The following is a 15,305-nucleotide window of genomic DNA, read 5'->3' as shown; positions in this document are numbered from 1 at the left end:
ATTTTTCATTTTCACAAGGAATGAAGGAGACAAAGCACCCCAAAATCTGTGCCCCAATTTCTCCCGAGTACGGCAATGCCTCACATGTGACCAAAAAATACCAGTGGGGCGCATAGCAGGACTCAGAAGGGAAGGAGTGATTTTTGGATTTGGCAGCACAGATTTTGGTGGAATGAATGGTGGGTGCCATGTTGCATTAGCAAGACTCCCAAAGCACCAATACAGTGGAACCCCCCCACAAGTCACCCCATTTTGCAAAGTACACCCCTCAGGGAATTCATCTAGGGGTATAGTGTACATTTCAAACCCCCAGGGGTTTCACCAATTTTGATACAACTGGGATGTGAAAATGGAAAATTACATTTTTTTACACAAACATGCAGTTATGGCTCAAAATTTTTCATTTTCACAAGGAATGAAGGAGACAAAGCACCCCAAAATCTGTGCCCCAATTTCTCCCGAGTACGGCAATGCCTCACATGTGACCAAAAAATACCAGTTGGGTGCATGGCAGGACTCAGAAGGGAAGGAGTGATTTTTGGATTTTGCAGCACAGATTTTGGTGGAATGAATGGTGGGTGCTATGTTGCACCAATACAGTGGAACCCCCCCACAAGTCACCCCATTTTGCAAAGTACACCCCTCAGGGAATTCATCTAGGGGTATAGTGTACATTTCAAACCCCCAGGGGTTTCACCAATTTTGGTACAACTGGGATGTGAAAATGGAAAATTACATTTTTTTACACAAACATGCAGTTCTGGCTCAAAATTTTTCATTTTCACAAGGAATGAAGGAGACAAAGCACCCCAAAATCTGTGCCCCAATTTCTCCCGAGTACGGCAATGCCTCACATGTGACCAAAAAATACCAGTGGGGCGCATGGCAGGACTCAGAAGGGAAGGAGTGATATTTGGATTTGGCAGCACAGATTTTGGTGGAATGAATGGTGGGTGCCATGTTGCATTAGCAAGACTCCCAAAGCACCAATACAGTGGAACCCCCCCACAAGTCACCCCATTTTGCAAAGTACACCCCTCAGGGAATTCATCTAGGGGTATAGTGTACATTTCAAACCCCCAGGGGTTTCACCAATTTTGATACAACTGGGCAGTGAAAATGAAAAATTACATTTTTTTACACAAAAATGCAGTTCTGGCTCAAAATTTTTCATTTTCACAAGGAATGAAGGAGACAAAGCACCCCAAAATCTGTGCCCCAATTTCTCCCGAGTACGGCAATGCCTCACATGTGACCAAAAAATACCAGTTGGGCGCATGGCAGGACTCAGAAGGGAAGGAGTGATTTTTGGATTTGGCAGCACAGATTTTGGTGGAATGAATGGTGGGTGCTATGTTGCATTACCAATACAGTGGAACCCCCCCACAAGTGACCCCATTTTGCAAACTACACCCCTCAGGGAATTCATCTAGGGGTATAGTGTACATTTCAAACCCCCAGGGGTTTCACCAATTTTGGTACAACTGGGCTGTGAAAATGAAAAATTACATTTTTTTACACAAAAATGCAGTTCTGGCTCAAAAATTTTCATTTTCACAAGGAATGAAGGAGACAAAGCACCCCAAAATCTGTGCCCCAATTTCTCCCGAGTACGCCAATGCCTCACATGTGACCAAAAAATACCAGTTGGGCGCATGGCAGGACTCAGAAGGGAAGGAGTGATTTTTGGATTTGGCAGCACAGATTTTGGTGGAATGAATGGTGGGTGCTATGTTGCATTACCAATACAGTGGAACCCCCCCACAAGTGACCCCATTTTGCAAACTACACCCCTCAGGGAATTCATCTAGGGGTATAGTGTACATTTCAAACCCCCAGGGGTTTCACCAATTTTGGTACAACTGGGCTGTGAAAATGAAAAATTACATTTTTTTACACAAAAATGTACTTCTGGCTCAAAATTTTTCATTTTCACAAGGAATGAAGGAGACAAAGCACCCCAAAATCTGTGCCCTCATTTCTCCAGAGTACGGCAATGCCTCACATGTGACCAAAAAATACCAGTTGGGTGCATGGCAGGACTCAGAAGGGAAGGAGTGATTTTTGGATTTTGCAGCTCAGATTCTGGTGGAATGAATGGTGGGTGCTATGTGGCATTAGCAAGACCCCCGATGCACGGTGAAATGATGAACCTAATAATCCATCGATGTGTGGTATATTTTGAAACACTCCTTTATACATAGGCCGGGTTTGTCGGGGCAAGTTTCACAGTGGAAAATAGTTTCCTTTCTTATTCCCTTTTTATAGCAAACTTTGCACCTTTTTTGTGTCCTGCCCTTTCTTGCAGTGGAGGGGATTTCGTTGGGAAAATGCTGCCCTGGTACAATACGGGGGCCAGTACTAGAAGTACTGGGGCCCTCTGCCTGCTGGTTCCCAAATATTAGGCCCTTTATGACTTCCTCTTGAAAGTGCATAAATGTCCCCCTCTGGCCGGTAGAACGGAATAGCACGTAAGCGTTATACAGTGCCATCTGGATGATATACACGGCCAGCTTCTTGTACCAGATATTTGTTTTCCGCAGGGCACTGTACGGCTTCAGTACCTGATCTGAAAGATCCACTCCGCCCATGTACTTATTGTAATCTAGGATACAATTTGGTTTTGAGGTGTGGGTACTGGTACCTCGTACAGGGATGGAGGTGGTACTGTCTCCATGAATTGTTGTCAGTATAAGGACATCCCTCTTGTCCTTATATTTGACCAACAACATATTTTCGGTGCATATTCCCCTGCTTTCACCCCTTCTCATTACTTGGGCAATGTGCGTTTTGGGGAGGCCTCTTTGGTTCTTGCGCACAGTACCGCAAGCTGCTGTACCTCTTGAACCAAGGGCCTTAAACAGGGGGATGCTGGTGTAAAAGTTATCCACATAGAGGTGATAACCCTTATCCAGGAAGGGGTGCATTAAATCCCAGACAATTTTGCCACTAACACCTACGAGGGAGGGGGGGCATTCTGGCGGTTCAATTCTTGAATCCTTCCCTTCATATACCCTAAACTTGTGGGTGTACCCTGTGGTGCTTTCACACAGCTTATACATTTTTATGCCATACCTTGCCCTCTTACTGGGAAGGTACTGGCGGAATTTAACCCTTCCTTTAAAATGTATAAGGGACTCGTCAATACAAATAAATTTTTCAGGGATGTATAGCTCTGCAAATTTGGCACTGAAATGATCAATGACCGGCCTGACTTTGAATAGCCGGTCAAAGGTGGGATCATCTCTGGGTGGGCACTGTGCATTATCGGTGTAATGTATAAATTTATGGATTGCCTCAAAACGAGTCCGAGTCATGGCCATACGGTAAAATGGGGTGCTGTACAGAACATCTGTACTCCAATATTGCCTAATTTGTGGCTTTTTTACTATGCCCATATGAAACACCAGACCCCAAAACGTCATCATCTCTACTGCATCTACAGGGGTCCACCTAGCAAATGATGACGTGGGGTTTTGAGCAATAAACTGCTGGGCATATAAATTAGTTTGGTCCACCATTAAATTTATAAAATCATCAGAGAAAAATAATTTGAAAAAGTCAATTTCTCTGAGACCTGTGGAATCAAATTGGATTCCTGGCATGGCCAAAAACTCAGGAACCTGGGGCTCAAAATTGTCTGGTGGTGGGGTCCATACGAGATCAATTATTGGGGGGGGGGTCTCAGCTGCTCTACGGGGGCGTCTTTGAGGGGGTCCCTCATCACCAGAGGAGGAAGAGGAGCTTAAGACGAATCCTTCAAATTCCCCGCTTGCCTCACTGGCTGTGTCAGAATCAGAGGCAAGCATGGCATATGCCTCCTCCACTGAATACATTCTTCTGGATGACTGGGATGACATTTGGGATGACATTTGGGATGACATTTTTATTTTTGTGTTACTGGTAGTGAAATGTTTCAACACGTGTATAGTGTAGGGGGGGGTACAAACTTTATTTCAACCCGGGGGGCATGTAGTGTGTTGTGTGTATGTAGTGCAGAACAAAAAAAATACTTTATACAAAAAAAAAAAAATGAAGGGGTTAAAAAAAAAAAAAATTGAAGGGGTTAAAAAAAAAAAAAATTGAAGGGGTTAAAAAAACAAAAAAAAAGGTCCTGCGCCAAAAATTGAGCACAGATGTTGGTCAGTAACGTCTGTCACTGAACAGCGCTCAAAGGCAACAGGAATTTGATCAAAAAAAAAAAAATAGATCAACCCTGTGCCGAAAAAGCTGATCAGTGATGTACGTCACTGATCAGCGCACAGTGGCCACAGGACACCCACAAAATCACAGTGTGTGTAAAAAAAAAATTAAAAAAAGACCACACAGCACCCACAAAAAAAAAAAAAAAGGTGATCAGTGATGCGACACTGATTACCAGTGAGGGGCAGCAGGTGCACAACCTTTGGTGCAACTGGCAGCAACTGACAGGTATATATAAAAAAAAAAAACCTCTGCACCCCCAAAAAGTTGCTGATCACCTCAGATATAGTGATCAGCACAAAAGGCGGGGGTAGCAGACACAAAATATACACTCTCTATCACTCTCTGTCACTCTCTGTCTCTATCTATCACTATCTATCACTATCTATCACTATCTATCACACTGCAGCAGCAGCACTGACAGTTATATGTATAAAAAAAAACCTGCACCCCCAAAAAGGGGGGGTAGCAGACACAAAATATACACTCTCTATCACTCTCTGTCACTATCTCTCTATCTCTCACTATCTATCACTATCTATCACTATGACACTGCAGCAGCAGCACTGACAGTTATATATATAAAAAAAAAACCTGCACCCCCAAAAAAGGGGGGGTAGCAGACACAAATCTCTCTATCTCTCACTATCTATTACTATCTATCACTATCTCTCACTATCTATCACTATCTATCACTCTATGACACTGCAGCAGCAGCACTGACAGTTATATATATAAAAAAAAAACCTGCACCCCCAAAAAAGGGGGGGTAGCAGACACAAATCTCTCTATCTCTCACTATCTATTACTATCTATCACTATCTCTCACTATCTATCACTATCTATCACTATGACACTGCAGCAGCAGCGACAGTTATTTATATATAAAAAAACCCTGCACCCCCAAAAAGGGGGGGTAGCAGACACAAAATATAGCTCTCTCTGTCACTATCTCTCTCTATCTCTCTCTCTCTCTATCTCTCTATCACACTGCAGCAGCAGCAGGAAGTCTCAGGAAGTCAGATCCAGGAAGCGTCCAGCACGCTACAAGCAGTGATCAAGTGATCAGGTAAGGTATTTGCAAGGATCAGGTAAGTATTAGCAAGGATCAGGTCAGTATCACGGCAGATAGGCACGGTGACCGCTCTGCACGCTACTCCAGACCGGAATGGCGTCTGCAGCGCAGTCACCGTTAGTTTAAATGTCGCGCCTTGGCTGTGATTGGTCCGTGGGTCCCACGGACCAATCACAGCCTTGGGGGCAGGTGGGGTGAGGGTGGGGTGAGGTGTCATCGTCACCGATGACCCCCTCATGCCCCCTGACGCCCGGCGGTGATTGACACCTGTGTTACCAAGCGTCTGATTCGCTGGTAACACAGGAAAACGCTGTGAATGGCTGTTCACACTGAACAGCCAATCACAGCGATCGCCGACGGGGGGGCGACATCGCAGCCCCCCCTGGGCATGCAGGGACATGTCTGCTGTCAGGGACAGCAGACATCGTCCCTCTGTCACTGCGTCTCGAGACGCAGTGACAGTTTAAAGTCATGACGTATATATACGTCATGTGTCGGGAAGTACTTCCCGGCCATGACGTATATATACGTCAAATGTCGTGAAGGGGATATTTACCTGAAACCTGTGACAGCTGCCCCTTTAATACTAATTCAGGTGCTGTGTTTGGGATGGTCTCACCTTTAAAAGCCATTAGGTACTTGGCAGTTGAGCATTTAAGGTGCATACACACGTGGGCGATTTTGTGTAATATAGCGGGAAATATGGTCCATTGCCCGCGATGGGAGTGTGCACCGGCGATATATCGCCGGGTGCGCGCTCCTGTTTTTACCCCTGTAGTGATCGCTGGTCGCAGCAGTGGAGATTATATATATATATATATATATATATATATATATAGATAGATAGATAGATAGATAGATAGATAGATAGATAGATAGATAGATAGATAGATAGATATAGATATATAGATATATATATCCAGGCAATGGACCGGCACTTTCCATAAAAATCACATGTAGCGCTGCGTGCCTTTGTAGTATACATATACAGCAAGATTCCCAGACATCCAGAAGGTTCCCCAGGAATAACACGTCACTGCAGCATCTCTAACTTGAAGAATTTTTTTTAATGCATAGCCTCAACAGCTCGTTTCGGGGAATATACCCCTTTATCAAGAGGCAATGTATGCTGGATGTCTGGGAATCTTGCGATTATATATATATCAACCCCTCTGGCTGCACACTTGGGTATTGCGCAATACCCAAGTGTGCAGCCGGAGGGGTTGATTATGTATCCAGCGGTTGCTAGGAAGGCATGCACCGGGTGAAAGCTGCGACTAGTCTGCAAGGAGTGCCGGTTAATGGATATAGAGATATATATATATATATATATATATATATATATATATCTAGGAAGAGGCAGAGAGAAGGCGCTTCATGGTGCAGTATTAAAAGTATTTAATAGGATAATGAAAGATCCTGGTACAGGCAAATATAAACTCGTACCATAGGTAAAATCGCTGTGGACTGGGTACCACAAGGTTTTTAAAAGTAGCCAAAGGCTAAGCTGCTCACGCTTTGATGCTGGAACCAGGAACCGCTGGAAACACCGCTATGCTGGCTTGCAGGGAGGCGTACAGGAGTCACAGGAATCCAGACATCAGCTGTAAGAAGGGTAGGAGCGTCGTAGGCCACGCCCTGACGCGTTTCGTCGTATAGACTTCGTCAGAGGGCGGTTCCTGGTTCCAGCATCAAAGCGTGAGCAGCTTAGCCTTTGGCTACTTTTAAAAACCTTGTGGTACCCAGTCCACAGCGATTTTACCTATGGTACGAGTTTATATTTGCCTGTACCAGGATCTTTCATTATCCTATTAAATACTTTTAATACTGCACCATGAAGCGCCTTCTCTCTGCCTCTTCCTAGATCTCTACCTTCTCTGTGGATTCCAGAGACTACACCTCATAGAGAGAAGCAGCTGCAGGTTGAAAAACTGACTTTGGTGCTAATTTTCCCCCAGTTGATTGATTGGGCAATCTCTAGCTACTGGTGATTTGTTTGATACACACTTGGCGCAGGGGCTCACGCCTGTTTCCATATATATATATATATATATATATATATATATATATATATATATATATATATATGGCACACCACCACTTCAAGCACTGATCTATATATATATAAACATACCTCCCAACATGACCCTCTCCAGGAGGGACAAAATGCTCTGCTCCCGGACTTACCTCTACATTTATAATTACCACCACCTGTGGTGAACCACCTTTCTTATCAATTAGCCTGTTGAAAACAGGTGATGGCAATCATTAATTGAGAGAGAAGTCCAGAAACAGAGCATTGTGTCCCTCCCAGAATGGCTCATGTTGGGCGGTTCCCGGCTATAGCTGTTATTGAGAAGCGATGCTCGGAAAATGGCTGCACCCATACAGCAGACCGTTTTTAAGGTTGCTAGAGGAGGCTGCAGCCTTCTCTAGCAACCTTAAAAATGGTCTGCTTTATGGGGGCAGCCATTTTCAGAGTGTCACTTCTCATAAGCAGCAGGAGCCAGAACCCACGCAGACAGGAGCGCCGGCGGCAGGGGCGTAACTATAGTCCCACAGCCAGCCGCCCCCCCGGCGCCCACACCCTCTCAGCGCCTCCCTGCCACCGTGGGGGTTGCCGGACTACAAGTTACGCCACTGGACCCCAAAGTAGGTCCCGACCACCTCAGAATGGGGTCAGGACTCCATGTTGCAGACCATCAGATTAATGTGTCTGTGAAGGGGGGGGGACAGGGGATAACTCATTAAGTAAATATCCTCTGCTTCCCTCTTTCCATCCCCTCATTACCCACTGCCTCCCTGTCACAATAGCGGGTACTTCACTTCACTGACCAAACATGTGGGGGCCATTCTGTGCTAACTTGCTGGGGTCCTGTAATAATTTTTATTGTCTGCCCCAGAGCAAATAGAGAACCCCTGATCTATAGGTTTTGCCTACCTGACCCTCTCCTTCAGGGAGAACACGCTCTGTTCCTGGACTTCCCTGGTAATGTATGATTGCCATCACCTGTGGGGAGCTAGGTAATTGATAAGAAAGGCATTTTATCACAGGTGCTGGCAATCATACATTACCAGGGAAGACCAGGAACTGAGCACTTTCTCCCTGAATGAGAGGGTTAGGCAAGTATGGCTATGTATTATATTCACTTTATTAATTATATGCAATGAATAACGTCTAGTGCAGCAGTGTTAGCAGCCCATTGTGATCAGCATAATAAGGAAGGACTAACAGAGCAACTCTAAATGTCACAGTCAGGGTCAACTTACAGAACCCACACCAACTAAACAACCACACATGATAACATCCAGCACAATAGCAGCATACACAGCAAGGGGCACATCACACACCTATCACCGAACATTACATTGTGTACATCATCACATGATAACCGAATGCTGGCAGCAGCCTCTTACCCCCCAAACAAGCGATTTTCTAATTTTAGGTTTGGACCTTTATGCACACCGTGACCGTACCCAGGATCCTTAGCGCCCCGAATCACCTGACCACTGTACGGAATAGGTCCATGCGCGCCGGAAGTGCAGCCGCCTCCATATTTGTTGAGGGTATATCGGGTAGCATTAAGATGTGTAATTCCGCCGGCCAGCTGCAGGTGGCGCTCTCGTTTTTAGTGTGCTTCAGTGTTGACAGGGTCAGCAATGTATGGTCTTTAAAGTTGTAGTTTGTACGGTTACTTTCAATCCATTTGCACCATAACTGGGCATAAGCGCTGGTTTTACTGTACAGATGTTTAGGTCATTTTTGGTTCAACATTTTGTGAACTACATGTCCCATCATTCCCTGTTTTGTGGGACATGTGCCATGGCATACCTCCCAACATTTGGCTTGAAGAAATAGGGACACTCGCGAAAAGGGGGCGGGGTGTATGCAAATGAGGGCGCGGCTTATGCTAATTAGCCGCGACCTCATTTTCTTACGAGAATAGACGCTGTGCGCATGCGCACAGCGTCTATTCTACTAGATTGGGGGGTCTCCCAACTGCCACCCCCCCGCAGCGGGACAATGCCTGCCGCGGGTGGGACAGAGGGACAGGACCCGAAAATCGGGACTGTCCCTCTAAAATCGTGACAGTTGGGAGGTATGCCATGGTGACATTAATTGGGGTCCATGTGTTATAAGATGAAATTGACACCCCAAAAACATAAAAAAAAAACTTGTGTGCATCTTTCATATGTCAACAATTTTTATGTCAACCTTGTGTATGTTGATCGTTTGGGGTCAACTTAGACACTTTATAACTGTCAGTCCTATGAAAGTACAGCTCAATGCACAGGGTTCCCAATTGCAGGGCAGGCGCAGGGCTGTCATAATGCAAAGCATATCTTACTTTTCCTACCCTCCAACATCTCATGCATAAAAAATGGTACAAATGGGCATGGCAACATGTAGAGGGTAGGGATGGCCATTGTTGCCATTGCCATCAATGGTTACCATCAATGGCAATAATACAACTGACCATCGATAGTGCTAAACTATGCAAATCGATGGTCATCCATTGTGCTTGACTGATTGGCATGTGGGCCAATCAGAACACGGGGCGTGACTTCATGGGTGTCGGGTGGCAGACCTATGCTCCGTGTCCCGTCACTTTGAAAAAAAAAAAGCAAAACATTGTTTTTCTGTGCCATCGATGGAGGGAAACCATCTGGATCTCCCACATCAATGGCAAAGGTATTCGACATCGGCCATAAACCATCAATGCCTTTTGAATCATCGATGGTCGATGGCCATCCCTAGTAGAGGGGCGTGCTCATGGGTAAAGGGGGTGTGGTCACAGTTGACCAGCTCTAGCAGCGGCTCCTACAGTGAAGGCAGCACCAAGTGATGATACACAAATTCTGTGTGCAGCAGCTGTGGCCCTGCTCTGTTCCTGGACTTCCTTACCAGTGACAGTTACAAAGGTGGGGCTGCGCCACTGTCCAATATTCAAAAAGGGGAGCCACACCTACTGCCACCTCAAACATCACTGTCCTGGACTCACTGGCAGTTGATGTGAACCCCTCTTTGATTTTTTTGACTGTGCTGGAGTCCAACCTCTGTAACTGCCACTGGCAGGGAAGTCCAGGAAAAGAGCATTTTGTACCTAATGAAATGGGTCATGTTGGAGGGTATGCAGAGGACTGAGGCCAACCCTTATCACTCTCCAGTGGCCTCCTTCCACCATTCCGAATGTGTGACACCCATACACCACTGCTCTGGTATGCAGGGCAGCAGTGAACAGAATTAACTGTTATGTGCCCATCATTAAGTTAGTTTAGTCCCCATCGAGACAAAGGGACAAAGATTTCCAATAGGGACTTCGCTGCTGAATAAGGGATGGTTGGGAGGTATGCTGATACACAGTGGCACCGAGAGAGGTAGGGGGGTCATTTTTACCTGAGTCTGATGGAGGGGCTTGGGGCTCCCATCTCTTCCCAGCCCAGCTCAGTGCTGTGTGCTGAGCTGGGGGGAGAGTCTGAGTCAGCTCCAGCATCAGCCTGTCTTCTCTCTCGCTGAGTGGTTGCACGGTGCCACCCTCACCCTGCACGCCATCCACCCTAGCTATGTTTTTATTTTTTATTTACAGGGTTGTGGTCACACCCCCTCCCATTGGTAGCACCCCATCATTTTACCAGGGCACAGCTGTTAGCACCCCTGCAGATACATAGAATTTACCAGTGCCAGACCTTACTAGCTACTTGCAGTCTGTGGAAGTTGGTTAATTTGCATATTTCCCTGCATTTCAACACAACCTGGACAGAGAACAGAGTTTAAACACAACTGTCAATAAATTGCATGAATTTAACACAAAAAAAGGTAAAGCAGGAAATGAAGCAACGTTGGACACCCTTCCACAAATTTTTGGTACTTGTTTCCTAGCACGGCCACAATCTTGGGCATCGTGTACCTTTAAGTTAAGGTACACGATGCCCGAGATGGACCCGATTTCCTTTGAAATCAGGTCCATTTTGCCGGCAAAGGAAAAATCGTGGGCATCGCGTCGGTCGGGACCATTAACATTGGCCCCGACGCGACCGACGCGATGCCCCCGATTTTGCCATAGGCTTCAATGTTAAAATAATTTTTTACATTGAAATCGGGAGCATCGCGTCGGTCTTGTGCCATTATAATGGCACAAGATGAGATGGACATGATTAAGTCCATCTCACATAGTAAAAAATGTGAAATGGGCCAATATGACCCATTTCACATTATATATGGCCCCGTCGTCACCCCACAATTGACGTGAACCCGAAGCGTGGCGAGCGCAGCGAGCCCGCGAGGGCGGCGGTGCGCGTCCTCCGATCTTTTCATTCCCCTACTATCCACGTCGGCGTGGAGTTGAGAATATAAAGTGTGGCGAGCGCAGCGAGCCACCGAGCCCGAAGCGTGGCGAGCGGACGCGTATACCTGTGAAGTTATACGCGTATGCTCGCCACGCTTCGGGCTCGCTACGCTCACCACACTTTATGTTCTCAACTCCACGCCGACGTGGATAGTAGGGGAATGAAAAGGTCGGAGGACGCGCACCGCCGCCCCTCGCGGGCTCGCTGCGTTCGCCACGCTTCGGGTTGGCGTCAATCATGGGTTGGGGTTTACAGTGTTAAATTTGGGGGTCTAGGGAATATTTTACATTGAGTCCAATGTAAAATCGGGTCCCAGGGACCCTATTCACATTTGATTCAATCAAAAAATCGGGTTGGTCGCTTCCAAATCGCATGCGTACAATTTTTTTTTTTTGCCTCAAATGACTTATTGGTCATTAAATTCAGCCAGGAGAAGACCACTTTGCAGTGGCGGCTCCAGGGGTAGGGCTGCAGCACATGTCAAAATTCATATGAGGAGACACACCCACTACCACCAACTGCCATTCCAAACTGACACACTGGAGTGTGGCTCCCCTATTTGAATTTTAAACTATGCTGCAGCCCCGCCTCTGGAGCTATCTCTGCAACTAATACTAATAATAAAGGGCCTAATTCATGACTGTACGCTATGGCAGATGATCATGTAACAGAGTGATTAATGGAAGACTGCGCATCTGCGGCATAAAGAGGATGTTGCAATCTCGCTCATTATGTGGCTTTCAGGAAAGAGTGACTGACAGCAAGTGACCACTAGGGGGTGTTAGTGCTTGAGAAAAGGCATGTGGGTCATGTCTGTTTTCCAGAAGAGGTGCCGGATGACAGCCCAACAGATGGGATCCCGACTTACAGGGGCTATTCTCCCTCATGGGGGTCCACGTAGCTGTCGGAGTACCGTCGGTCAGGATTCCAATGTCAGTATACTGACTGTCGGAATCCTATCGGACCGTTATACCCAACCCTCAGAATTTTTCCTGGTCATGTTGTGTCGGCTTTACGGTGGCTGATTTTAGAACATCTTGGTGGTTGATTGTATGATAGTAGTATTTTTCCCTGGGGTGCAGTTCCTTTGGAGAGAGTGGCTTGGCATGGTATGATTTTTTCCTTTGGGGTCATCACTGGTCCAGGTTGACCTGAGTCAGGAAGGTGGCCCTCCGTTTTACACTTTCCCGTAAGGGTGGGGTTATGAATTCCACCCTTGTGAATTGGTCAAGGACAGAGGCAGCAGGTCCATCTTTGACCATCAGGGTAGAAGGCCCCCTTTTCGGTACTTTCTTATTTTATTTAATAAAGTAACATCATGTGTTTTTTTTATTAAGCCACCTGTCTCCCTGCCACCATAGTTAGAGGAGGGACATTTTGATCCAGTTTAGTTTTAAATAGTCCTCCCTCCTAACATGCTGACCCCCTTTCACACCAATTTCTGAGTCCTTATTTTAGAGAAGTTTAAATTGAATGAAGTGTGGATGTTCTTGGCTGTGTAAGGTTTAAAGAAATGTTGGGTAGATTAATACTTGCTGACACTCATGAACACATTATGTAAATTATGTTCAGCTTTACCCATATTTGCCTTCTGTCCCGGCACTGCCAAGAGGCTCCCATAAATTGGTTTGAGCTCCCTGCCGCCCAAAAGAGTAAGGTGGGTGGCACAGGCGGTAAATTATGCAATTTTCAATTAATTAATCATGGATGGGCATCTCTGAGATTCCTGGATTCTCCCTGAATTGGTGGCAACCCTCCAGGACATTTTTGCAGTCTCCCGGAATCTGGGTGACTTTGAAAGCCTCCACAGCCTCCCAACTGAGTGTGCACACTGTCAGGGGCGTAGAGAGGGTGGTTCCTGGCAGATAGCGAGCTCCGGGTGCCAGAAAGGCCACATGGCATGCACAGTGCGTCCGTCTCCAGCACTTGCGAGTTGCTGCCCGCCCCACAGCTCCCTCTACCTCCAGAAATATTTAAACTGGGCCATGGGAGAGGAGAGGACGGAGGAACACTGTGCAGATAACAGCTTAGGATGCTGCAGCAGCGCTTCCTCCCAAACTGATCCGCAAAGGAGAGATAAGCCGGCTGCTACTGTGTATCAGTCCCAGGGGACCTCTGCTTTCTGTGCTGTCAGCTGAGGAAATGGTGAGGCCAGTGTGGAGGGGGGATTTCTGTGTGTGTGGACGGTCAGTGTTTGGGGCAGATATGCATGTTAGAGAAGTGAGGGAGGTTGCTGTGAAGTTGTTGTCCCTGGTGTCAGGGTGAGGGGAGGATGTATGAGGTATCTCTGTGTAGGAGTTGTCAGTAGGGGAAATGTGTTATTAAATGTAACAATAGGGACTTCAATACATGTCTGTATTAGAGGCCACGCCCACTTTTTTGAAGAGGTCATGCCCGTTTACAAAGCCACGCCCACTTTTCCAGGAGCACACGCGCACATGAAGGTGTGTGTGAGGGGAATCTCCAGGAATCGAAAATGCCTGAGGTGGCAACCCTAGCTGGCCCCGAGGGTGATGATAACCATGGCATGTCACAAAGCCGACCTCCTTACTAAGAGGCCACGCCCCTTTTGCCCTGTGATGAAGCAGCCCCTGTGTTCTGGGTTTATATACCACCTGTAAAGGATTGTATAATGGGCTCATGGGTCAGTGCTGTGTGCTTACCCACTTGCATAATAAAATCTGTGCCCAAGGAAGTTTTGGACTACCCCCCCAAGGCAGGTCCTCCTCCCCTGTCTGTACACCAGAGGTATCCGGCCTCCCTGAACATGGTTTACATAATAATGATAACTATTTTATATTAACATACTGAAAGTAAGTCAACATAATCAGGCAACAACACCTTTAATGTTTGTCCATGCTAATTATAGTTTTTATTAAACCTGTCTGATCTGGCCTAAGGTATAATTACAGCTAAGTACCTGGGCCTGCCGGATCTCACCGTCACAAAACAAACACAAACCTTTCTAAAAAAACGATATTGAAATGTGATCTAAAGCTGGCAACGGGAAATAGGAGAGCGGGTGCTATATTTACACTGTTGTACGACTGCCATAGTCTCCCTCGTGGCGTCCCGGGAACATGCCGCTTACACAAACATGACATTGTGTATATATACATGCTCCATTGTGTATATTTACATGCTCCGTTTTGCTTGTTCGCCAAGAAAAAGTGTAAACCTTCATCATATGTTTGGTTTTTTTATTAACTATGTGGGGATCATGGGATCCTGTCTGGGAGGAGATTCTGGCCGAATTATCTCCCCCATAGGATGTTTGTGGCATACTTGCCTACCTTGCAAATCGGGTCCCCCTCCCCGCCACCCGAGATGAAGAGCAAGTCTCCCGCATCACCACCAAAGCCCCCGCTCCCCTTTCCCCGCTGTATAAAATCCCTAATTTTGCGGGTCCGCGGGGAGGGGGCGGTGCTTAAATGATGCGAGTCACATAATTCCGCGTAAGTTTAGCCCCTCCCCAATCAGACCTGTGAATTAACGCTGATGACTGCCATGGGGGTGGGGCTTGGTGACATCAGCCTCATCCCGCCCCCGACACATAGTCTCATCCTGCCCCCCTTTCACTTCGGGCTTCTCCCGGAGAGGAGTGATAAAAAGTAGGCAGAACGAATGCGCTCCAGGATGGGCGGGCTCAGGGGACAGCCCAGCGTTTCATGGGCGTCCC

The 15,305-nt window shown here is 46.6% G+C and overlaps 1 protein-coding gene across 3 annotated transcripts in view; it reads right to left on the bottom strand.

Moving 5' to 3' along the window:
* The window catches only part of SDHAF3 (succinate dehydrogenase complex assembly factor 3), a 41,209-nt gene extending 32,407 nt beyond the window's left edge, over positions 1-8,802 (bottom strand). Inside the window, exon 1 of one of the 3 annotated variants that reach the window (XM_083189474.1) lies at positions 8,696-8,802. Coding sequence is in view for 1 of the 3 variants with exons in the window: in XM_083189473.1 (XP_083045599.1) it covers positions 8,630-8,643 (14 nt within the window). In the remaining 2 variants the exon portion in view is untranslated. Of the gene's footprint in view, positions 1-8,629 lie in introns of all 3 variants that reach the window. The other 2 variants (XM_083189475.1, XM_083189473.1) reach the window with 2 other exon arrangements.
* Between the last annotated feature and the right edge of the window lie 6,503 nt (positions 8,803-15,305).

Source organism: Crinia signifera, chromosome 5 (assembly GCF_055691185.1).
Source record: "Crinia signifera chromosome 5, ASM5569118v1, whole genome shotgun sequence".
Lineage (NCBI taxonomy): Eukaryota > Metazoa > Chordata > Amphibia > Anura > Myobatrachidae > Crinia > Crinia signifera.
This window is presented reverse-complemented; position numbering and strand designations above follow the sequence as displayed.